Genomic DNA, 27,355 nt, shown 5'->3' on the forward strand with positions numbered 1-27,355 from the left:
ACGAGGCCTCCGGGTAATCGGTCGATCTCATCAGTCACAGATCTGAAACAAAACTGGTAGGATTTCTCCAAGTGATAACGCTTGGCTTTGTCCATCATCATTGTGGAGGTGCTCGAGGAGGGGGCTAAAGCCGCCTGCGATAGAACATCGAGTAATCAGATATATGGCGTTACTTCGGAACAAACCTTGTCGTTAATTGGACTGGACGTAAAGACATGCGGAGACCACCTCTGCGCCGACGCATGACCAATGGTCTAAGAAAGGCTCGGATAAAACATGATCTCGCATATTGTTGCTTTTCGCTTTTGGCGTCAACAGTCATATTCGCTAATGACCGGGATCGTCTCGCCCGTAAAAGGCATTCTGTGTCTTTTATTGTAATTGTCCATTAGCTTATAACTGTGAGCAACCGTCGTATTGAGGTTGCAGATAGTTTAGGGCGGGCAGAGGCCAGGGTTAGGCACCAGGTAAAAAATGCAGATTTAAATCAAAAACTTTTCTGGTCTATTGCTAGGGAGTGACATTAATTCTTTGTAGCCAAGTTCAAAGGGGAATGAGTGATTGATTAAAGTCATTTGCTACTGCCACTTCCCAGAAAAAATTCATTAAAAAATATTTTTTCCAAAAATGCTGGCTCGTCCCTGGGTGGGCTTGAACCACCAACCTTTCGGTTAACAGCCGAACGCGCTAACCGATTGCGCCACAGAGACCTGCATGTCAGAAGCAAGTTGACTCAACCCTTTGTGTTTCTGATCGGCTACCCCGCGTCCAGCAATTTCCAATTGCAGATACAGCGAATATCGATAGAAAAGTGCTTGTAGTGGAAATATGACGACAGTCGTTAGAATTTCACTTGACTTCCCCTCGGAATGAAAAATATTGTAAACCTGGCAGAAGTTAAGTACCACTGGATCCGCACTTTCGCCATTTTGCTTTTCTTCCTTTACAACGATATTTGAACAAATTCGAAGAATGTGTGAGTTAATCTTAGAGACGACATCCATTCCACCACAGGCATGACGGGACTGCAGCCGATCACATTATTCGGTCCAGGGACCGGCCCCAAAGGTCACGCAGGGCTTTTCTCCTTTTGTTCTTTGAAGAGGCTACTTTTCCAGTTGGGTGCAACTTCACGAAACCCGTGTCGCATCACACCACAAGAAAGTCTCAGACTTGTGTATTCTTCTTATCAATTACAACTGTCCTGTATCATCCCGTCTTTGAACCCAACGTCCACGGCCCGCACGAGTTCAAAACTTGTTTTTCTTTCACTTGCCCCAATGACTACATTCTCCAAGAGAACTGAAGCGCACCGCCCGGCGACGAAGAAATCTGCGCGAAAACAGCCGCGAGTCTTCTTCAAATCCTTCGGGAGACATCCTAACTCCTTGTGATGTCCTGATAAAGGTCTTCCCGCCTGATCCCGACAAATTACTATTTTCTTCCTCACTCATTTGTTTTTCATTTGCCTATTTCCCCCACCATTATCAGACTTTATCAGTTGGTTGTTTGTGCAGGGATTCAGTTGGGTATTACGCATGAAACTGGTGCTAACGTTGACACTTGCCATCATGAGACTTCGGGAAATGGTAAACAGGACATTTCTTATTGAGAAAAACTAAAGGAAGAAAGGAACGCAGATAGTCACATCAAGGAAGGATCGACATATTTGGGCCTATATCCCTCCGATCTTTTGCAACTCTAAGCACAGAGCTCCATTTTGGCTCCATTTTGCCAGTTTCACATCTCAAATCAACAAATGAGTTGATGCCCTTTGGAAACCCTTTCTTGCATCTCACACTGGAATGGTAACTGTCCAGAGGTCATAATATAGACTCACTAAAACTTTATTCCCACAGATTCAAATTCCCGAGAGCCAGTGAAAATTCCTCAAGGGTTTTATTTGTTTTGGATGCAGGCGAATCACTGGAAACCCAGTGGACCTGTCAGGAGTGGAACAGGTTGTGTGGTATATGGAAAATAGATAACTATCAACACAATGACACTTTTCGACCTGTAAAAGGGCATTTTGTGGGATAAATTGAATGACCGTTTGGTCATTACCGCACCGCGGACAGTAGAACGCTCCACCTTTTATTGGCGAAAACTTTGTCCATTTGATCCATTATCTTTGACTAACAATGAGATACCCAATGTCAACATTATTAAAAGCTCTTGCAGTGTTACAATGTGGTTTACGGTGCCATCTCTCAAAATTCCTTTGTATGGGGACACGAAAGTTGAGGAATCTGGCGCGTTCCTGTAACATATGGTTCCTTTAGCTACTTATCAGACCTCATCAACTGTACCCGAGGCCAGTGAAGGGTTCTTTGTGTCACCTCAGGATCCATGGGTGAAGAAGCTGGCCAAGGATGTCGTTCACACGGATCTGGCATTGGTGTTTCATCTCATCTATTCCCTGAAAGAAGCAACTTCCCTACTTCTTTTTTTACTGACAAACACTGTTAGGACTGGTTCCTCTTGGGCGTTTTCCCACTGCGGTTTTTTTAAATTCAAATTGAGGGAAGTGTCGAACTATCACCACAAAAAACTCATTTTATGGATGCATACAAAAAGGCAACAAAATAGCATATATTTTTGAATGATTGTAAAAATCGGAGTGATTGGTCTGAGGAGTACAATGAAGCTAGAACAAATCACTCGATAACGAATGATGCAAGAAAGTCCTAATTCTTCCAACGGTAGTTCATCATTGGATGCACTGAAGCTGGGTTTTTCTGCAACAGAAAGGAAGATTAGGGCCAACATGGTACAATAAAGTAGGGGGGAAGTACGATTCAGCTGACATTGCAAGTCTGCCAGTTGACGGTATGCAATAGATTTATGTTTTCAAAAGTGGTATTCGACATGTGCTCGACTAAGAACTGCAGTTTCTTCAGTTCTTCCTCCGAAAGTTGCTGACCCGAAAACCGGGACATCAAATCTTTTTTCAGAAGTGCATTCCTTTCTCAACATAGAGGGGACCAAAAATAACCCGGTGCCTGGGAAATCTCTTGGAGGCAAAAATAGGACAAAATCAAAATTATATTTGGCTGGTTGGTCTTCGGGGTAAAAGATTCAGAAATTTAGGAATCTCTTCCAAGTATACATGTAGATACGCAAAGAGTTTGATTTCCTGCCGCTATGATCAAGATTACTGGTGAAAAATGTGGAGGGAAATTCATCCGGACAGCCAGCATAATTAGAAAATCAAATCAATATGAACATATCATTCAAATCTACCAGCAGCGCTCAAGTAGAACGATAAAGATACTAGAGATCAATGCCTGACGCGGGCTGACAATTAAATGTTCAGTTTGGCGAATCGTGTGTAATTTGGGTGGCCTTTAGCCGCCATGCTCGCCAAGCTTTACAGCGATTCCCATCAAAGGTTATTAGAATTATGAACAGTTTCTCTAATTGGGACTGGCTCATCACTGTTGTATTAAGTCATTACGGGTGATATCATCAAGTAATTAACCAACATTGCCTATAATAAGGCATCTCTCTTTATGGCGCCAACTCATACAGTGATTAAATAGTGGAAATAACTTTTTATGCCATATCATCTTAAATTATGCTTGACAGTTTGAAATGACTGGAATGAGCGCATCGTTTGTTTGCTTCGCCTTGACAATGAGAGATTATTTGCAAATCTTGAATGATGCCATGGTTGGTTCTCTGAGAAGGATTGCTAGTTTGCTATATTGCAAGTTTAATCATTTAAAATGTAATTTGCTTACTAAAAACTAACTTCGTGATTATGAATAACGGCCAGCCTTCTCCAATCACTAATTTGGATGAAATAATAGAACATTGAGTCGAAATTGATGCAGCAGTGCTTACATGTATGATGTGCCATTTAACAATTCCAGTAAAACCTTCCTCTAACATCGCTGAAAGCTCGAACAGGGCGTTACCCAAGATACCACCAAAGGAGCAATATGAGATTCGGCCCAGCTGCCCAGGATTCTACCTAAATACTACTGATCCCTAAAAGCTATGATCCGTTTATCTGTTCAGAGATAGCCAGCTACCCATCCTCCCGTGATGAACGGCCACCCTACATTTTAATTTTATGACCGCGGCTTTGTCTCTATCGGTTAGCAATAACGCTTATATTTAGTCCGACATTGTCTCAAGAGATAATAGCCGGTGTCATCCTTTGCCGCTGGATAAAGGGATGACCATGATGCTCAGATAGGTCGAGGTGTAGCTCGAGGCGACCGACACTTATGGGCCCCAAGACTGTCCCTTGCCTTTGCGGAGCTGCTTCATAAATCGTCCAAGGCGGCTGGGCAGCTTACCCAAGAGTCTCAGTGACGGGATAATTGTAGTGTGACCGGCGAAGATGCCTCGAGTCCGCCTCATCCATAATCAAAGTTGTCAACCTCCGCAGTCCAACCATCTGGGACAATTACACGTGTCACGCCGAAACTGTGACCACACCACACCAGAATTGTCAACTTTTGACCCTCTCCGAGAGTCCCTTTTTCTACTGACAGTGACCGAGGTATTTCTAGTGCCAAACAGAGATATTTTTGTGGCATCCTTTTGAAAATATCAAATCGCTGAAATCAAGGGTTTGTGATTATGTTTGCCAGGGTCACCTGCTCTTGTTTGTCACCGATTGCGAGCACGCCTCACCAACGACCCCGGGGACCCCCGGATTTGAGACCCTGGGACGCATCCTTTAGTTATGCCGGAAATTATCCATCTTTCCTGCTGAGGATACTCCTTTTTTCTTTGGCCCTTTCCGCCTGTAGACACTGACGGGAATTATCTTTTGCCCCTTTCCCATGAACAGAGAGAGAATAAGTCATCGTACATCATGTGCTTGTATTGTTTTATAACACTTGTTTCATCAGTATCGCCCCTGTTTCCTTCTTTAGTCACAAATTGTATAGAAAAGAGACAGATATCTAACGTGTCATGTATCAGGTGACCAATAACAACATCTTCAAGATCTCTTCTTTCACCAAGACTTTCAGCTAGCCCTTAATGTTGATACAGTGTGTGCGCGTGCGGCCGTCGGGGACTCGTAAACTAGTGATGTCCCTTGCACGATGATCCCTTGCACGATGGTTATGAAGAATGAACAAGGGCAGTAAGAAGACAACAGTAGCAATACCTACACATGTACTTCCCTGGTCTGAAAGTCTACACCCCGCCAGAAACACAACTTTACGCTTCTCAACAGGCGACAGAAGTTACGGGCGCATTAACTTATGACACTTGAGGGCAGGCGCTCCCATAAGGTCTAACCACTACTGTGAGGGATACCACCGGGACCTCGATGCCTACACATTACCATCCAACATCTCTCCGGGATGATTAACCCGCGGGCCAAATCCTCCCTTGCGGCAAATTAAACTCTGTAAAATCTGCCCATTAGGACAAAGATATCAAAAATTGGATATTGCCTTTTACGCGTAGTCCCTACTCCCTAGTCTACACTCACCACACATTCCTTAAGCAGCACTTTTTCAGACTTCCAGTCGTTGACCAATTAGAAGTCATCAAACCCGCATCGCCGGTGCAGTCTTCAGAATTAAACCAATCCATCCCAAGAGGATACTTCTTGACTTCCGGTTTGAAGGAAGTGGTCAGTCAAGAATGAATAGGAAACGTTTCTGCTACTGTAGTAAATCTGATTTCTGGAACCTACATTGAAGCTATCTGCATCTCAATCTATGGTAACATGTTTTTAAAAGGGTACAACAGGCGTACATGTACATGTATACTCATTTGAAGAGAAAGGGAAAATGATGGCAACAACAAGACCAGAATTCCTTTAAGAAACAAACATCTTGTGATGGTGATCCTCAACAAGCGGTTAAACACACCGAAAGACACTTCGAAAGACATAAATCATCCACAAGCCCACAGCGACAACAACCTAGTTAATCAGGGGTGATTTTTTATTCCTCCTCTACCGCGGATGCTGCCGAAGACGCGGTCCTTGGGGAGGGGCTAATTAGAGTTAGTTGAAGACAGGCGGCATCTTAATGAAGATGGCTCTTTAGTATTGTTTAAGTTGTCCGTAATGGTGTAGAGGTGTGATCAGTCGTTAAATTAACAGGAATAACTTGCGCCTGGTTTGGAGACTACGCGCGCGTCCTGGTTGTAAAATGACAGTAACTGGGAGCGAAACGACTGACACCATCGCGGCCGGGCCTCGGGAAGATGCTTCAAGCCCTTGGCGTACATGTACTGGGGAATGGAGACTGATCTCAAGAGTGGGATTCTTCTTTGTACCACAATATGAGGAATGCACCTAAAGCGCTGAGGTCAGTCCTCCAACGTGTCCTCCCGGTATACATATAGGTTTCCGTGGCTCAGTGTTAGCCGATCTAGACGACCGCCGTGTGATATCGCCATCCCCGTTAGTTAGTGCGAGCCGTACGTCGTACACTCTATTAGTCCCATGAAACCATCTCATCAAAAATATGTCCCATCTCCCGTTTTGATTAATAGAGACAGATTAAAACCATGAGAGATAATTACCCATCTTATCCGAGCATCTTTAATTCTGATAGCTTTAGTTCAATTACACCCTCCACAGCACTGAAACACTTCAAAAGAACTGAAACGACGCTTCTCACAAAGACATCGAGCGCATCTTGCCTAATTCAACGCGAATTCTTCCATATTTTGCAAGAAATTTATTCCGGTTATGGATTTTCAAAACCTTTGGTCTTCCGTGATGAACTTCAAATTAAAGGGAGTTCGCCGCTGGTTGATACGTATCGAGCGACTCTAAGTTTAAACCGCCGTGAAATCTCCCACTGATTATAAACGTTGAGAGAGAATGGTTGCGTGCCACTTTCAACGAGCGAACAAAGTCCATATTTTCGTTATTTAAACTACATTTAAGCAAAGGGAAGTATTTAAACAGCCCACCCTTTGTCGGGGAGGAGCACGGATTCGACGATAAAGGCAAAACCCGGGAGGGCACGCGCGATTGGCCTTCTCAAGGCGAACGATTTCAACTCAATTTTACGCTATAATGTTGTTAAACATGTGATCATTAGCCAGAATGGTGTCTTTATTCTTGTGATAAAGTTGTATGATTTTATTTCAAGTTGATTAAACTGCTTGGACAGAGATCAAAACTTTTTTATTCGTCTATTGGTGATACCCGCTAGGTTTGACCTTGTGAGTGCCTCTATAATGTAACTGGTGCTTGGTGCAGAGCCTGAACAAGAAAAAGGCAAAACAAATACACAGAGAAGGTTTCATTGGTTACTTCATCTTGTTCGCACGGCTGTCAATGTTGGTGTTACACACGAACACTCAGAGGCGGGAAAAGTCTCGTTAACTAGAATAACTAGACGCCTGGAAGTGTGAAAAAAACAATAACACGTTCAGCAAAAACTGTCTTCAAAAATTAAAAAGGAAAAATTATGCCATTCTGGACTGTAGTTTATTACAGGGGTCAGATGTTTCTAGCAGTTAGCGAGTATTCCTTGTTTTAGTACCAGATGGCGTCAAGCTTCGCACTTTTTCTTGTCTTTTCCTTACTTCTACACCATGGTTCCGCTAAGTAGAATGTAAGGCCGGTTTAGCGTGACCGGGCCTCTGGATCAGCGTCTCTTCCATGCTCCCGCCGCGGGGTCTCCGCGAACGCTACGTAGCCAGGTGCGGCGCACGTTTCAGGCTCCACAACCGCAGCATCCACATCCTTGTTTCGCTATCTCTGGCATTCCTCAAACAAGTTCTTTACCATTAACTCGTCTTAGAGACATTAACTTCTAATCAAGCAGTTGTAAGGTGTCATGTCGATCCTAGCCGAAGATACATGGTATTTCCTTCAGTGAAAACACATGCTCAAGGTGAGAGGATTCCCGGTGTGTAAGGTGCAAGAACCTTACTCCACACAGCCAAGAGTCGTCTCCTCTTCTGCCCAACCTCTTATCTTGGCAAACTTTCGTATTTATTGACGCCAAACAACACCTGAACGCGTCTCGCCTCTCCAGAGAACAACTTCATTGGTGATGCTATACTCGCCGCCATTTACTCAAAGACGCAGGAATTCTATTCAGCTAACTCCATCTTCGCTGTTTCTTCATGGGTACTAACAATCCGAGAGTAAAGAGTATTTAAAGAACTTTGGCAGAACATCAAAGCATGTATTCGCTGGTGGTTGTTTTCGTAAACGCAATCGATGTTGGCAACTATACATGTGTGAAACCCACTTCCAGTTCTTTATCGAAGCCTGATCAAAAACAACCAAACATGATAACATATTAACATTAAGAGTGCCTAAATGATGTAAATCATAATTGGTAGTATCTGTTTTTAATTGGTGATTTTAATACGATAAGTTCAATCTCATTTTGTGACCTACCAAAGAACCACTCCTAGTTTTCTAGTTTTTCTGTTGTTTTTTTTTTACTAGAGCTATAGATCTTCCCCACATCGCTTGGGCGCGACAGAACTCGGGTGCAGCGGTTATTTGGTAGTTCAAATCACCAAATACCCGTTTGGGCCGAACATACCTTTCCCTCGGCGGATTGAAAGAAGAAATATTCAGGACAAGCATGATTCTTTACAGTTCGATTGATCCCGATCTATGAAACAATCGATAACTCATTGGCTATCAGTTCACCATGCCATATCTCCGTTACCTGCTGATGGCCGCAAATGTTTCGATCCTGTATCCAGAAATTCTACATCACCTCTCGAATTCCAATCACTCGAACATTTAAACTCCTCATTTTAGTGGTGGTATGATAACTTACACCTATACCTATGCCCTCACCACGTTCTTTGAGTAAACCTGAGCTTTGACCTGCGGTTGCTGCGAAGACTCAAGGCTGTTTTGAGGGACTTGGATATTTTGTTACTATTTTGCAGGTTGTGGTGTTATCTTCAACTAATCTGAAATACCGAAGATCAACTTGTTTCTTGGGGAGCAAAAAAGCCTTTACATTAGAGACAGATGAACATAATATAATTGGCCAAAGGCGTTTGGTTCTTTTCGAGTTAGTCGAAAGAAAAAAAAAAAGAAAGAAAAAAAAGGCAAGCACCATACCCTTGTCATGCCTGTAATCAATTTTAAAGGCATGGTATATATATCACTGAATTTGCGGAATCTTGTATATGGTATGTCGACAAATCGGGGTTTTTTCTTCAAAGAAGCATTCAAGAGCATTTTGTTCTTTCGAAAAAAACGACGATGATCTACATGTACATTTGTGTCACGTAGAAAACGTCATTGGCCAAGTTCTGGTGTTATATGTAAGGATCGTTTAGGCTTCAGCGCGGAGCCAGGTGGGCCACATTAAGTTTAGCAAATAAATTGATAGGTGTCTCTACTGAGCCTTACTCAACTTCCTCATACGCCACGCGCCATCTGCTAAAGGTAATTTTTAAAAGCTTTCACATGTATGGTTGAACAACTCAAAATATCAGGATGTGGCTTATGCTTGACAGAGACACATTCTTCGCCAATGCTGCTGAAAGAGTAATGGTTGATTGGAATATTGTGTTCAGAGGAAACTGAGTCGAAATCCTCACTTTAAAAACAAAAAGGGACACTCGAATGTAAAAAAATCCCCTTAATCGAAATACCGATGGTGAGATTATTATATTGCCAATTTGATTTTGCTAAAATGCATCTTGTCATGTGTGAACTTCATTAAAGCTGCGCAAAACCACGACCTATTCGTTGTGAAACTGTTGTTTCCGCCTGTTTCGCCTTGTGATATCAAAAGCACGAAATGTTCGCCCTGGGGATTATCCTGTCCTGTTGTCGGCCAGTTTTCCCACACCGCTTTCTCTCTCACCGGTAGCGCCAGTAACTGGCGCTAACCGACCATTAACCGTCCTGGTAACGGGCCTTGGCTCCTACCCTAATGGTAAGCAGCGACAGTCACTCTCAAGCCATCGCCTTCAACGCTTTGGAGGCGACAGAGAGTCGAAAAATTGCAATATCAGTCGCTGCTCCGCGGCTGTGGAACAATCTGTCCCATCAGATCAGGTGTGCTATAGTTCGGTGGATTCAAGGTCACGTAAAAACTCGCCTTAATAATACTTTCTAATCTTTTAAAATATTGTTAATAAAGTACATTGACCAGATCACATATGTTGAAATGAAATTGAAACTGCCCATCTGGTTGTGATGTTACATCTGTCATTGGTTCCTCGTCAATCGAAATGTCAGCGACACCTTGTATTCAAGCAAGCGTTAATACTTCATCTACCCAAGCGAAGAGAATCACAACATAATAAAGGCAAAAATTCAAATTTTCACCTAATACATGCGTGCGATATTTATATATTTGACAGATTTCGATATTCATTCTGCAACAAGCCTGTGACAAGGAGGCCTTTACCGCTATCCAGATACCAACTTCGTTAAATTCACAATAAAAGCGTCTTGTCGCTGGCGTTGAATCTGTCAAAACTGCAAATTTTGTGAATAAAACACACCTGTGCTGATGATGGAGTATGCAAATATGTGTCAGTTGGCAATAAACATCTTCTTCTTTCATAAAAATTGAGGCGAACTAGCGCATCTGCAAGAAACTTTGGCAAAACCATCACTTCTTGATTTCTTCAGTGTTTGAACTTCGCTCGTCTCATCAAAGTCTGTTGGTGATTGGTACGTGGCAAATTCTAGAAACATTCTGAGACAAATTCCAACCTGTATATATGTCAGTTCAGGCAATTCACTACATTACCAACACGACAGGCGCCCCCTCGCCATAACCTCAAGAACGTCTGACGGCTTTTGAACGCGACAGAGAATGAATGCCATTGCTCCGCGCGGCCAACAAAATTTCCGGGAGGCACTTTCTGCTGTTTCACCGATATTCACAGTGATAAATCCCTCCATTTAGCAAAGATTACACGATATGGGTGACAATGAGAAAGAAACGGGCCTTTCAATTCAAATGTCTGCGATATAGGCCTTCAGGGACCTAGAATGGCGCGGCGCAATGTTGTTTCGTCTGTTCGAGAATGTGACGGCCATTCCAAGATTGTGACGACATGGTACATAGCGGGCGAGCGCAACACACTCTGAGCGTCAGCGGACACTTCGAATAGAATACTGAAATTTGAAATCATACACCACTGGTTTATCAATAATTTGCTTCGATGGAGTATCATTTGAGGGTTGAGATCTGTTCACAATATGAATAGAGAATTGAATTCGCACATGCAAGTGGAACTCTTGTCAGAGACTTTTGTTGTGCCTTCGTCACCAAACTTGATCAGATAACCAGTCGGTGGAGGTTGTTGTTCTATTGTCTCACCTGTAGTCTCCAATGGCACCTTATTTTTGGATAACCTTTCTATTTTCGCTGGTACTAGACTAATTTTTACCTGGGATGATGGGACCACCTGTCTTCAAGGGCACAGAAAGCTAGACAGAGGCCCTTTCCGAAGTTCCCTGATGTTGTCCGAGGTACCGTTTTCGCTCAGTCAAACAGTTAACACAGTTAATACAGCCATCCTCATCCACAGTTGTGCCTCCGCCAACCAGCATGATCAGATAACCAGCTGGCTGAGGTTGGTTGTTCCATCGTCTCTCCTGTAGTCGCCAATGCCTTATGGGAAACTTACCATTGGAGAAACTTTGTATTTATTGTCGAGCTTCCATCGGCCGGCATGATCAGATAACCAGCTGGAGGAGTTTGGTTGTTTTATCGTCTCTGTGTTGTCTCCAATGCCTAATGGTAATTTATCATTGGAAAACTTTTTTGTTGTGCCTCCGTTAAACCAACGTGATCGGATAACCAGCATGCAGAGGTTGGTTGTTCCATTGTCTCTCTATAGTCTCCAATGCATAATGGTAACTAATCATTGGAGAACCTTTGTATTTCTATATGTCATGCCTCCAGCAACCAGCATGGTCAAATAACCAGCTGGAGGAGGTTGGCTATTCCATCATCTCTAGATCTCATGTAGTCTTATGAATCTCTGCTTCACCGTATCACAACGAGATGTCTCCATTATTTTTTCAAATCTATGGTGGCAGATTTGGAAAAAACGAAAACGAGTATAATGTATATCCTTGCTCATTGCAGATTTTATTCATTGTCAACAATATAATAAATGGTTATGTACAACCACATTGCGGCATATAGAAACAGTCAAATTAACATTGATAGCAAATCTCCATCACAGATACAAATTTCAAGATCTTTGTACATAAAGAACTGTTATTATGGGCCAATGCCATCCACGAAGGACATTCACAAACTACAGGGTGCCTCAGAATAAAATTCCAAGAAACAGTACACTGTATTGAGTGTCCATTATAGGGACATCTACAATGTACTTTCTGGGTCATCTTTTTGGGGCATATAATAACAGCCAAATCGACCACCTGCAATATTCAACCATTCCCTATTTTTGATATTACATCCTTCATGGATGGCCCTTAGATCTGACATCTACATCTAGAGGTAGAAAAACAGGCAATTAAAACTGCCCTACACTGCAAAGCCAAAATGCTTACTCTGACTATCATCAGGACAAGCTACAAAATGCAAAAGAGCTGAATGTGAGTGTCATGACTTTGACTCACTGGCAAAGGATGCATTACTTCCAAGTCCTTAAGGACTTTTGCTGTGTTATGTAACTCGATTAGCATTTACCCAGTGATCATCTATGCTGGTATATCTACCAAAACAAGTTTTCTACAACAGGTAGTTACTAGGACAGGACAAGGTTTTCAGAGTTGTATCAATACATCCAATGTAGCACATTTAGAGGACATCAAATGCTGCCAGGTATAAACTCTACCATACACCATTTACACATTTAAAACAAGGTGCAATAAAGTACTTCAAAGGGGGACTTAGGCAGCAGCCAGGTAGGTCAGATTATTAAAGCTTCACTAAAGTCACCAATAGGGTTCTCCCATGTCTCATGGTACATCAAAACTTCACGCTTGTATGAGGAATATTATTAGCATCAAACACAACACAGGCCCCTATTCAACTACATATACTAAGCACCTGAAGACTACCAATTTGACCCCCAAGCTCCTGCCTATAATCCCCCTCAAAAAACAGTAATTGTGACGGACATCATCATATTATCAATATTCCTAGGATTGGTGACCAATTCAACATTCCTTCTGCTTTGTTTGCCACCTAGATTAATTCATCTCTTCCCCTCTGAAGAGTATCAACATTGTCTTGTGCATTCAATTATTTCCCTCAACCTCAGGAGCAAAAAACCATCATTACCTTCTCAATCTATTCAAGATAACCCTCCATAAACAACCAGGTTCGCCAAATTGTTGGCAGAACTAATAAAACAGGTACAAGCAATAACCTAACGGTCAAAAGAGTGATCAATATTTGTCACATTTTTATACGTCAAAAACATTGTTGCATAAACTTGTGGAGACTTTTCTTGTTCCGTAAATCAAAAACATTGCTGTATAACTTGTGGAGAGTTTTCTTGTTTCATACATCAAAAACATTGTATTTATTTGTCTTCTTTCATATCACCAATTATGTTAAAGCTTTTTCTCCAGCCACAACAACTCCGACATGGACTTCCCCAAGCCACAATGAAATCTCGCTTGAGTTTCAGACATAAAGGTCCCAAGATCTCACAGAACTATCACAGAAAGGTTGCATTTTTCAAATAATCAAGCCAAATAATAGGGTGAGGCCTACTTACAAAATGCAACTGAAAATCAAAAATGCACACATCACAATATACACAAGTTATGCATAGAATGACACTGAGGATTGAATAAAGCATATACTACGACAATAAAGACACCCTTAATCAGGTGGTGACTGTCGGTTACGTCATGTACCTCAGCCTTTTGACTCAGAAAACCGACAGGACATAACCGATGGTCCCCACCTACCCTATGAAGCTCAAAGTGCTTCTTGTTGTGCTAGCAACTGGAACTGCTTTTTGACGCCACCAAGATACTATCCAAGCCGAGCAGCTCATTTTACAGAGTAGACAGAAAAGATACGCTGTACAGTAAAAATGATCTGTGGCAATATCAGAAAAAAATATCGATGAACAACCAATGCATAGAAAAGATACTCTGACTCAACAACAAAGAATAACGTCCAAACTGACAGTCTATTTACAAATTCTGTGAATTTGAAATTGCCTCAAAAGGTACATGTGTACAAATAAAGGTTTTTGGAGCTTTTGAAAAACCTTTATGTGGTGCAAATATGCACCTGTGGAGCTTTTTCGGTTAATGAGAGCCTGAAAACCTCTGAAAACTCTACGGTGTGCATACTTGTGTTGGCCGAAAACCAATAAAGTTTTCAAAAGCTCAAAAACCTTTATTTTGAGTGTGTATACTGAAGACATGGATTCTAAAAAGCAAAAAAGTTTGATGTGATCACAGACACCAATAATATGAGTGAATGCGTGTATGCTTCAAATGCTTCTTTCTTGATTACCAGTACTTCTACATCGAGATGTATCAAAATTTCTAAACTAAATAGTAATTTACTTTACAATAAAATCATTTTACAATAAAAAGTTCCATTGCTCCGAAAGAACACCCACTGACTTTGTGTTGTGCTAAAGTCTGATGATACATGGTTACTACAATGTAAACCCAAGGCTGATAGAGATTTTAGCAGGACATGCAAGAGAAGATAGATATGCACCACATATCAGGACCAGGAAAACATCCCCAGCAGACCAATCTGCCAAATTTTATTGGGGTATAGATGTAATCCAACACTATGCCACACAATAGATACATACTGCCCTGTAATGTAGTGCATTTAAAAGGCCAACACTAGTCAGTGCTATTAATACTGCAATAAAAGACACAAGAAACGGTCAAAAAAATTAGAAACTTGTCGTAGAAAATGTTCATCTGTGCAATTCCCAATTAGAATATTCCATTTCCTCTATGAGACAGCAAGTCATCATCTGAAAATACAACAAAAGCTTTCTGGCATGAGTGTATATTTGGGTACAATACGAGGTCCATGTTCGTGTCTAGGTTTCCCGTTCAAATTAAAAGTTAGACAACATCAGGACACGTTACAAACATTGGCCGCTTGGATAGGTGGCGCTACCAACCTCGGCATCTTAAGTACACAAAAGGTGAAAGGTTCTTCCTGTGTCTACAGGGGCTGAATTCTATCACAGGTTTCCTCTGACATTCGTCAACATCTCCCCCAAGGACAAGGAGGAACACCAAATATCAATCCCGCTTATCGTAACCGGAGCCAAATCACAAAGATTATGAACCATAACATTAAAGAAGGATGACGGTTTAACTCCGGTAGTCAAGTATCCCGTTGCATTTAATGCCTCAAGTGCAGGAAACTGACTCCACCATTAAGCAGAATGAATAAATGATATTATGTGAATCGGAATGTGCGCTGTGGATGTGTGGGTTTGGGGACCTCCATGTCAATCTGGTGTAAGGTTCATGCCAATACTAACGTGCCCTAATCGCCAGAATGTTGAAATGAACGAAATGCACAGAAGAAACGAGCCAAGTTGAGATGGATTAAAGGAAAGGGGAGAAGGTCTTCCAATGGCTTCTTGCTTACAATATCGCAGTTGAATAGATAAGTATTGTAAGAAGGCGAGTGCTGTCATGATAAATGCACCTGAGGTTACCAGACAATAAGAGGCAAAGAAAGAACAGTGCAGATTCTGGCTTCAGCTCTATTCACCAGCACCAACCAATATTGTCATAATTTGCCAAATGTGGTTACGGTGAAGACACGAGCAGCGGGAACAATATGAAACAGTAAATGCAAATTCTCGCATATGTCCGCTGGGTATCAACGGCTACGGCTAATAGGGTTGCGATGCTCACTATTGTCACCGGAATGCTAGATAATGGCTTCTTTCACAATGGTAAATATTGGTCGAAAGCATGGTGAAAATAAGAGTTGGTATTTTTGACAGGCAGGTTCTATTGATATGGAATGTAACCTATGATTAGAAGTATCGGATTATGACAATAAAGATGCCAATGGGACACCTCTCATTTCACTCGTCACTCAGTAATATTTGACATGAACTCCCCAACTCTCTAAGGGAGTTTGTGGCATTACGAAGTGCCATGATGGTGGTATGCTTTTGTTGTAATAGCAACAATATAGCTATATTTCAGAACTGGTATTAACTGCCACACGGTGTTTCCAGCTGACAACCTGAAATTCTCAACTCTTCACCTGAGCATTAGAAGGGATTTGATATGCAAAAGTGTTTTCTGGAAACAGAATTGAAAACAATCTCAAAATAGTAGTACTATTCCCAAAGAATGTTCAAACGAGAAGTTCAACTTTGAAAGATTGGTGTGAACATCTTATATCATTTGGGACATAAACCCACAATGCTCCCAGGAGAGGATGGCACTAATAAAGAAGGAGGTGCAATATGTCACTCATTTTCTCCTATCTCTACGGAGTTCCACTAAAGAAAGTGCTATGCGTTAATTACAACCGCCTTTGTAGATGAACAGTCTCAATGACTTAATCTGCCATGGGTCACTTTTTATCACATTTCAAGCATGGGCACCCCCGAGCTGCCACAAAGGGCTGGACACATACCACACGATGGACTGGGTGTAGCAGGGGAATCTGATCAAGAAGGCAACTCACTTGGGGGTAGTGCATCACAATACATCAAAGGTATCAACATGGGATGAGGAGACCTAGGGCGCTCTTGTGTTGACTTGTTCACATTGACACCACGTGGTCGTGTTTAAAATATGTTTCCGATTGACTTGTTAAAGAGATCTCCACATTGCCCCCAGTAGTTGAAATTTAAAATTAGCCATTTGTCTGTCATTTCCGTGATAACAACATGGTACACCCGTCTCCACTTTGAAGATGACTTTAATTAACTTTCACTTCATGCTGATATCATCGCCATTGTGACATCTCGGCATCATCAAACTAATCGAATCATTCCAGTAAACTTAAAATTTTTATCCTCAACAACTCAGGTGTGAAATGGAATTACAACCATATTTGGCAATTCGCACAAAAACACCAAATTCGTGGCGATGTGACATCACAGCCATCAGATTTCATCCAATTTTGGGAAATTTAATGAAATTAGTTTGATATTAATGAATCACATAAAGTAACAGAAATTGGACAGAATACCACTGAGCCATTTAATCTGATAAGATTTCAGTTTGATGTAGCAGTTCTTCTAAGTTATCACTTTGAAGTGTCTGGTGTTGACTGTTAATTATCTGGTGTTTAATTCATTAAGGTAACTCTGTCTTTATGGAATGGAATGTTATGCAAATCTAGAGTGTTGGGTAAACCTGAGTGCCATGATAGCAGGGGAAATGATTTTATTATGCCTGTGACGATGTTGCCACGTAATGTTGTACTTTGATTTGGTACAAGATTCCGAAGCCGAATGCCATTGAAAGATCATAGTATTGACACTATTTCAAAGGAACATGGCCTCTTGCTAATCTTAGTACCTCACTGGCCTGTTGATAACTAACTAATGACATAGCCTTAACTAATTATTAGTTTATTAACGCTCTATTACCTCATTAACAGCCAAAGAGACAACCCTGATGAGCACCTGGGACAAGCATGGCTCTGAGGCCCGTTGATTGTCCAGCTCATTTGAATAATTGGTTTTGTTTGACCTCAGCTGATGCCCGAAGGTTTCAGAGGTTTGCGGAGTGATGTTCTTCCCCAGTTCACGCAGTTTTTGAACAAAGGCTCAATGAAGTTTCCTTCAGGTTCACACTACTCATGTACTTGAAAATATCTCAATCATGCCAAGGAAACACCAGCCACAACCAAATCCCAAATTCGTCACAGAAGTTGTTTTTGTAAGATATGAACTGCCATTTTGAATGATTTCATTCATTTTCAACACAGGACTATTTTTTTGTTCTCTTCTTCAAATCCCTAGGCTAGCCTTGTTTAACTTTTCAACCATCTTCCTGGCCTGCTGTGACATTCTATCGACCCTATGGCTTAGGAAAAGTAGCAGCACAACAGAAACTGTCCCAATGGTGCCTTTCAAACAGAACTGGCAACATCTATTACAGCTTCATAACCTTCAACATTTCAAGAAGATTTGAAAAGGACGGTCCAACCCAAAGGAAAAGCTTCAAATTTCAAGGTCAATCTCCACAAATATGCTTTCAATGCGTTTGCTACATCTGTCATTATGATTGGCATGAATCGGCTCAGGATATCCAATTAAATGGTGTCAAACTATCAATTATTGCTTGACTATGGGTGTGAGTTTATGGGAATAACCAGTTAATAGTCTTGTTACAAGTTAGGCCAATGTAAACAACACAGTCAAAAAGGATGTAATTTGATTTGAAAAATGGTCTAATCGACTCCACCAGGAGGTTGGTCCAGTTCTCCTCATTACAAACGGGCATTATGCTGGCTTAAAATATAATGCACATTTTGATAAGATGATTAATCAAAGCTATGAAAGATGGAAATGTCTTTCTTTCGAATTTGTTAATTTCTTGAAAGCACACTATGTCCTTTTCAAGAAGTTGGAAGTTTTGCCAGGTTCTCATAACGCCAATCCATGAGAGTCTTGAACGTATAATTAGAGTTTAAAAAGACGTTCCCTTCCCAAGTGTCCGTCCTTGTATGGCCGTGTCAGGGGTATAATCAGAGACCTGTGGTGGGCCTTTCTCCCTTCTTATCTTGGTCCAAGGGTATAATCAAGAACATGTAATTATTTCAGTGAGGGTGATCCTGAGAACTTAAACTCATAATAGACAATAACGAGATGAGAGATGCACGGACAAAGGTTCAGTAGTTTGGATGAGGCTGACCGGCGGCAGTTTAGCCGATAAGGCCAGAACTTTGTTCACACATCCACGATGGATTAATATAATAACTGATGTCAGTCGTGTAGAAAAACAACCATTTAAGTGATAATTGCCAATTTGTTGTCTGGTGTGGAGGTGAAATATTTGACGAGTTTCGCTTTTATGATTTTTACACAAGTGTGAATTCTATCAGGGTCCAGTAATGAAATTATGGGGTTATGGTGAAGTGACAAAGACAAATGTGCTTGCCTGGTTAGTAGGATGACCTACCGCAATGATGGCTTCGATGGACCCAGTCAGGCTTGTGGAGTTCAAAGAAAAAATAGTGTCTATGCCCCAGAGACATCCCCTATACTGTCTAATGAGAATGCAACATATTCTTTGATCTAGCTCATCATTACATACATGTACTTTGCACAAGCCATCTCCAAAACATTCAGGACATCTCTTTTAGGCACACTTTGACTTTGCCTTGCTGCAAACACAGCCAAGGTGACCCTTGACGGTCACCCAGACTCACTCACTGTACATGTACGCTTTGCAAATCTGACTAAAACATTGCTTATCATTTTTTACCACCTGCAATTTCTCAAGCAAATTTATGAAGAAAATACACTTCCTACTTTAATGCCCTCATGAAAACTTTTTTATAAGACTTCGTTAAGAAGGGCAACGAGTGCAGAAAGTGACTAATTTTTGCCCGCCTTAAAATGAAAAGATTTTCTATCTCAAGTCATCATATGTAGTAGGGCTTCCTATATAAACGATTCTTAATATTCCACAACCAATATCCAATTCAGCAGAAACTTCGTATCTGACAATGATATCATTTCAAGCCTCGTATTTCATTATCACATGAATGATGATCCAGCTAGAGGCAGTCAACCCAAAATACCATCCGCTAAGTTTTCACTTCAATAACGCTATTCACTCAACAGCAGCTCGAAGATTTCACAATACGTTTAATGAAATAAACATCCACTTCCCATTTTGACATGAATTGTACGCCATATGACGATTCTCGTGCAAAATACTTGTCCGGCTTCAGAAAACTTCACTTCTATCATGTCTATTATAACAGCAGAGAGCAGAGAAGCAGAAACATTGTTAAAGAGCAAAGAAAGACGGGAACTGTCATGAAGCCTCATAAAGTCACACCAACAAACCACTCCACCCGCTCAACAAATCAACTTTATCATGATAAAGATGAACAACATGTGAATGACTAGCTTTTCGTATCATTTAATCATCTACGAATGAGTATTTGCAATGTCTTTCTGGAGGTTTGGTCAAAAAATAAGCGACCCTATGTGCCGAGTTTCAAAATCGAGCTGCACCTCTCAACATCTAAAACCTAAAAGGACAGCTGGGACTGATAAATGCTGACACCACTGGGACGGACAAATGCTGTTGGTATAGAGAACTGTCCTGATAACAGAGGAGAAATTGAATGGAAAATATATGGGACTATGCTGTTTTCAAAGATCATCGACATTTAGATAACGTTTTATAGTGACTATTTTTCCACAAAAAATTTACCCTCAAATTGTATCTGATTGCAGTAACAATAGCTTCACTTAAAGAGGCCATTTCTGAGCCTTATATGAAAAGTTTCTTACTGATCAGTTTGTCAATAGCTTTGATCTGACCCAGCCAATCTCAAATCGTGCCGTTTGATCCCATCTTAGCTGATAAAGCAGAACTTTTTACACCCACAGGCAAGTCAAGTAAAATACTCCGGCCCTCATACCAAACCTGTGGATGATGAGAAACCTGACTAGTGGCAAGGGAAAATAGATAATCGAGCTCTTAAATCTTTTTTGTCTTTTGTGCTCAGCATTGAGACTAATGGATATGGATGGCATCCTTTGTGAAACTGAAGAAATCTTTACCAAGCGATTCAAATTCTTTGCCAGAAACTAGCATTTGATTGTTTAGATTCCAAGCTATCATAAATGTCTCTTTGTTTTTATTCAACATGTAGAGATGACTTTTCTGTGAAATTCAAGACAGCCTACCCGAAATGCCGGAGGAAATTTTGCGGAAAACGAATGACTTTGTCATATTTGTAACCAAAGGATGCGCTCTTTGGCAGAAAGGGGGTTTTCTTTGAATAATCTGAGACAGATAATTAATCTTCATTAATTAAAGTTAAAAGATAAACTTTTGAAAAGCTATTTACTGAACTTAGAAAAGTTAAGACTGAGAAGTTGCAAACATTTTCAAGGTATCAAGTTCTGTCACAACAAGAGTGGGTGCACCATTAAGTTAATGGACTGCTAAAGGTGACATATCCACGCTGGCAGATTCCATCGAGGAAAAAATGTCCAACTTCGACTTGGTTAAAAGAGTATTCTATCTGGCCCCAGGCGCATGGGTTGACATCTCCTACTTAAAGGTGGCGTTTGTTATCAGTTTTGGTGAAATGTCTTGGTGAGTCATACGAATAAATTTTCTTCAGTTTTTTTGAGAAAAATGTATTTCCGTATCATATCAAAAAGTCCTTGTTTTTAGCTTGGAAGGGCAAGTGATTCAGAGGACCAGACGAGGTTTTTGTTTTCAAATTTCAATATTTCTCAATTTCAAAAATCCTTTTTCAAAAAAGAATTCCCTAAGTATGCCCCTATGCTGTTCGAATCCGATTTGTTTTCAATTGGTAACAGTCAGTTACAACTGGGTTGGCCTTTTTCTATGTCAAAAGAAATCACAAAGAAGCGAGTTTATAGTCAATGATTCTCTGCTCCTTTTGATGAGGAGTCTGAGTAGCTTGCATGCGGACATCAACATGGTAGAAGGTTATGGAGTTGACACCCGAACAATGATATTCTGTCCAAGCAATGATCCAAGGAACAGAGGCAGTAAGATCAAATGGGTTAAAAACAAAGGTGAAAGGCTTGGTCCTGCTTTACCTTACAATCGTAAAGGAGTCGGTCCGCTTATGTATGGTTGTTCTATTAGGTCTATTCAATGGCTGAGTTTTTATGATTGAGAGGTGCACCCAATGGCCACCAGCTGAGCGACCATGTCTCTGTCTCCGAGGAAAAAATGTCCAGGTTGACAGTATACACAGCATGCTTTGGTTGTAAACGTATCAGGTTCTTGCTATCATTTCTCCGATGAGATGGACTTACCTTTCGGACTTATTGTAAATGATCAGGTGATCCCGAAGCTGTTGGAAACACTAACACATGTTCTATGGAATGAGGTGGTGACGACCGAGCATCGAACGAACGAACATGGGACTTCATCGCATCAGCATTATCACTGCTATCTGAAATGATACAGAATAACACTGACATTAATAAAGACTTCTTGAAAATAAAGACATTTAATTTTTCTTTCTCCATTGAAAGTCTGATGACTGCCTCATGTACTTTTATCACCAAATTGTAAGACAGAGTTGCCAGAGTTTGAACAATGGAGTAATTTAAATTGCTGTGTCAACTGGTTACGAGTATTTCTTGTATCATAATTTTTCAAGACCACCCAGGCATTCTAATCACACAAAAATCCCCCATGAAAGTTTTTTTCAAATTAAAGTAAAAATTTATAATACTCCTGCTTTTCTGTAAAAACCGCACTGTATGGAAAGCCCCGCTGTTATCGCTGATAAGCTACCCACAAGTGTTGGAAAGAATAGCGAGAACAATATTCAATAAACTCAATTGAAGATGTGATCTTGGGTTTTGTTCAGGAATAAAATGGCAGGATTTAAGATGAGAATCATTCGTGTGGGACATCCAGAGTTTTTACTCCAATCCTTTCATTCTAAGGCTTCAATGCAAAAGAAACAACAGGATTCCGATTTAGAGAATTTGAGTTATTCAGAAGGTGTTTGATTGCGAATTCATCACGGTCACTCTTTGTAAAACACGAAATATTGATTGAAATTTCTCGTGCACCTGTATTGATAATTTGTCATAATGGTGCCAATCATGATGGCGCATATGAAAAGCGCCTCATTCACTATCAGACTTGTTCATTTTTATTCCAGTTGTAATTGTCCAGTGGACAACCCATACAGCAGCGTTATTGCAAATGTGGAAATTTAAGAAGAGAGATTACATGTCACATGGTCGCTTGGTTGGCGCTGACTTGGCATGAATTCTGCGTCAATTATCAACCACAATTTGATTTAAATGAAAGTTTTCAGATGTTTCTTGTAATTTATGATTATTTTCAATATGTTCTGTGTAGCCTACGTGACAGTCTATTGACTCATAAACGTGGCAAATATGTTCATTGAAATTCCTGTCACAACCAGAATATTCCCAATTGGCACACATTTGAAAAATGTTAATCAACACATCATTAACTTTATCATTTAAAACTGGATTAAAATGAAAATAAAATATAGATTTGAAAAAATATACAATTGGTTTAGTTCCTGACCAAAAGTATTTTGTAATCTGCCAAAATAAAAATTGGGAAAATTTTCTTCTATCAGAAAAATAAAAAGGCAAAATCTGGAAGTTTGCAGTTCCATACATATTACAATATCATCACAATCATAACGAGATTCATCCACCTAGCAATTTTAGCCGATCCATTCTCCATGCTGACCAAAGACCGTCTCCCCTGTTGACCATCTCGATAATCTCGCCAGATTTCCAACTCAATTACCAACTCATGAAACAATGCAGATCAATTTGAGCGTATAGTGAAATAATAAGATCAAGATGTAATCACTGGACAATCAGGGATAGGTCCGTTGGACAGCTTGGCTCCGACAAATCTTGAATTGTCTTGACATCTAACATGATCAACTCACTTGAATACTGGATTAGAACAGCAAGGGGAAAATGGAACTGACTCCACTGGTCAACACTTAATGGGTCAGGGAGTTCGGCTTCTTCTTTCATCATTGAGATTAGTTTATTGTAAATCTCTATCATCCCTATCTCTGGAACGTGTTTTCGCCACTTGAAAACTTTACCAATTGGTCCATAATAAGAATTCTCTCCTCTTCTGATGCAAAATGCATCAGTTCACCTAACTCTCAACCCGTCAGTGAAAAAACTTATATTTGAAAAAATTACTTATTTTGGTCCTGGTTTTGACCCAGAGATTTTTGATGCTCGCCTCTAGACAATATTATGGTGTCATGGTTTTTGATTCAGCAGGAGACATGTGCATGTTGTTGAAATATCATGTAGACCTCCAGATCATCCACCTCAAAGCAAATACAATACCAGTATTATAAAGTGTTGACCACAGAAATTCAGCTGATAAGAGGCCGTGACGAGAAGTGCAGGGGCGACATTTGATTGTAAAATGCTGTGAAGACATTTGGCCCGTTCAGACAATCTATTGTCTTGTCTCACCTGTTGTCTCAACTGATAGTTATAATGGTGTGTACTCAAATAGAGTCAACAAATTAACGTTATAAATTCAACAAATTAAATGATAAGACTGAAGATGACAAATTTATCAAGACAACCCAAATCGACATCTGTTTCCTGTGGACCACACTTCAAATTGTTCCCACTCTTGAACTCCAGCAGTTCAATTTGATATTACAAGTTGGTATAGGAACAAAGGGAATGACGTTGATTACTCAAGGTGACAGAATTCATCTGGTTTTTCATGTTGCGATTCCGCCCCTTGCTTCAATAGGAGCAATGAGAGAGCCACCTGGCCAAACTCTGTAGAACTAATAGAACAACAGAATCCAAAATGAGTTGCCTGACCTTCTCAACCTGATGAAAAACTAGCCATGTCTGTATAAAAGCGAGTCACATCAACTGTTATGGCACACCACCAAATCAAGCAAGCCACAGAGAACAAAATGATTGGAAACACTTCAATAAAAAAGAACTTGTTTGTCGAATTCGCTCGAGCAGAACTCCGAGCTCATGTCATGAAATTGCACGATTGGTAATTTTTCGCCGGCGCAATCTCAGCCGATAGACAATGGGGAAAGGTTTCTGCATCAACACACTAGATACGAATGGTAAATATCACTAGCGCTGGTATGAAATCTCACGGGATAGGTTCTAATATAATTTCTCCACCACTGTTTATCTAGCGCTGTAATCATTAAACAGTAGCTAGGTGAAACACAAGCAGGTGTGGAATCAGAGGACTCATAAGAGGCATGGTGCTGTTTTATCAGCGTTTAGCGTGAAAGTCACAAAGTTTTGATCAATAATGTGAAAAAATTTTCAGCTCCATTCTAAATTGTATTGGCAAGTAATGATGACAACATTTTCCGGTTGATTTCTCTCTCACAGTGGCAGCCTTTCCAAGGCAAAAGCAATTTAAAGTTATAACTACAGGCAGGAGCTACAGAGCTTGATTGGTGGTCTTCAGGTGATCGATGAATGCAATACACAGAGTTAGGAACATCAGGGGTCTTTCAGCTAAGGACAACTGCATGCAGCCCCTCATCTAACTGCAGAACCCACTATATTCCAACACCACAGCAATGAGCACAACACCTTTTTAGAAGCAAGGCACTTTCTGAATAAACTACAACTCACTACAATTTGAAACCACCAAACAAGTTCATATGCCCTTGATGTTTTGAAAGGTTCAAGTGCAAAATCAGACACACAGGTAGCATGTCCAAACTGCTATTTGCAATGTGAATCCTTGTTTATTCTTGCTAATACATCAAGGGATGATATGTCATACAATAGAAGCTGAGGCTACACATCATTTAATATTTAGGATCTCTTGGGTGTCATCAGATGTTTTCAGAATGATACATTCCCAATGGACTGCCGTCTGAGGGGGTAATATTACCATTTACACAAAATGACACGACAAACTTAAAAGCCTCTGGCATTGTTCTAAAACACAAAAGGTAACATTGTTTCCGCTGTGACATCTGAGGGATATTTACACGAATTCTATTGGAATTTCTGCATCATTAAACCAGGGAAATAGGTGTACTTTTTACAAAAGCTTCTAACATGTTACTGAAAGGTTGATGGTAGATGAAAAAACATCCATCAATGAGACCAATCAGTGCAAGTAATGGATATAAGTAATAGATACATCATGACGCATCGGGTCATCTGTTCTAAACAAACGTCACCAATGGTTTTTATCAAAAGTGTGTTCTAACATCATATTGCTGACCAGATTTGGTGCCTATGATGTACGATTGCATTTGATAACGGCTCACTCACATGAACACGTGTTATTCTGTAGTGAAATTGAAATCAGCCTGAACAAAAGGGTCAAAAAGGACCTCTAATAATAAATATATATGAGCCTGTCTCACAACCGGTACTAACATTTCTATTCCAATCCAAGTATCTGGCGAAATCAACAGGAAAATACTCCACTTTGTGAAATAATGCCCCCTACATCAACAAAGTGCCAGTCACAACACTACACACTTTAATCAAGTTAATTATAAGGAGGCTCAGTTGTATCCAATCTATCATCTTCATGCTAACTATGGTGAATTTCATCATAAAAGCAGCATCTTGAACTCCTTGTGTAGGCCCTGAGCTAAACCCATGGCAACACTCATTTTTTGTCAAGCTCCAAGTTTTGCATCACTATGGCTTTGAAAGTGACACTTCCTCGATCACCTTGAAAAGAGATCATCCACACAGCTTGGCATATTAGGAATAGATAAAAGTTGTTGTTTTTTCTCCAATGCCAAAAGATAGTCTTGTAAAAAAGGACAAAAGGGCAGACAAATCACCTCGTCCAGGATCACATCATAAGTATGTTCTCATAGTGGTATTGTTTTTCAAGGAAACTTACTTTTGCTTGAGCCCTTCTCCACCTTAAGGACTTGATTAGTAATCAGAGAAGAGTATCATGGGAGTTCAAGGACAAGTAATTTTTTTTTACATTCCGATTATTCTTTTGTGCAAATTTACCAATGCAACTGCTGATGTAGTTCAGCGGCAGCCTCTTCTGGGGGAATTTTTCATGTTCTTTACACATCCCCGCATTTCACTGCTTAGTTCTAAGACAAAACCTACCATCTTGATTTGCAACTCCTCCATCCCTGGTTGGGGTTTCAATCATGGCGTCGGCAAGGGTTTCTGTTATTTGATCATCGGTGACAGCCCCACTGGCAGTGGGCAAACTCTCCGGCCAGCTTCCGTGGCTGCCATATACTTCAACCAACTGTGGAGAATGCTCGAAGCTTCCTGCAAATACAGAGAAAGAGAGAGGGTCAGTATTAAGTTATTTGATGATCAGTGACTGCTCCACTGACAGTTGGTAAAATCTGAGGGGTACGCTTGAAAAGTCCTGTAACAGAGAATATTAAAGTGAATAGAAGGGTGATATCAGTAGTTGTTATGTGGCACTCAACACCGCCCCCCCCCCCCCCCCACCGCCAACTATGAATTAAGCAAATTGCGGACTTCCTGCATGAAGACAAGCAATTTCCTGTCACCTGAACACAGGACTTGATGACAGTCAACAGTAAGAGGAGACAAATCAAAGATCGGAATAACCAAACAAAGAGGCAACTGTCAATTGTTGATTCAGGATGATCTGCATCTGTGATTCCTCTCAAGTTAGACAGAGACCACGCACCTAACTTGTTGAGCATCTACAGCGCAGCAGCTATTATGATTAAAATATTCAACACCAGAAGACCATCCTTTGACATTG

At 40.7% G+C, this 27,355-nt stretch overlaps 1 protein-coding gene and 1 non-coding gene across 3 annotated transcripts in view; both read right to left on the reverse strand.

Moving 5' to 3' along the window:
• Positions 1-636: 636 nt before the first annotated feature.
• Trnan-guu (transfer RNA asparagine (anticodon GUU)) lies at positions 637-710 on the reverse strand. The gene has a single exon. It is a non-coding gene; the product is annotated as a tRNA-Asn (tRNA).
• An 11,308-nt stretch (positions 711-12,018) lies between these two features.
• The window catches only part of LOC135502874 (BCAS3 microtubule associated cell migration factor-like), a 29,845-nt gene continuing 14,508 nt past the window's right edge, over positions 12,019-27,355 (reverse strand). For both annotated transcript variants that reach the window (XM_064796047.1, XM_064796038.1), the window contains exons 18-20: positions 26,713-26,883; positions 21,895-22,034; positions 12,019-14,889 (exon numbers count right to left, since the gene is read on the reverse strand). In XM_064796047.1, the coding sequence (XP_064652117.1) occupies positions 21,904-22,034; positions 26,713-26,883 (302 nt within the window). In that variant the 3' untranslated portion in view covers positions 12,019-14,889; positions 21,895-21,903. The remainder of the gene's footprint in view (positions 14,890-21,894; positions 22,035-26,712; positions 26,884-27,355) is intronic.

This window comes from Lineus longissimus, chromosome 2 (assembly GCF_910592395.1).
Source record: "Lineus longissimus chromosome 2, tnLinLong1.2, whole genome shotgun sequence".
Lineage (NCBI taxonomy): Eukaryota > Metazoa > Nemertea > Pilidiophora > Heteronemertea > Lineidae > Lineus > Lineus longissimus.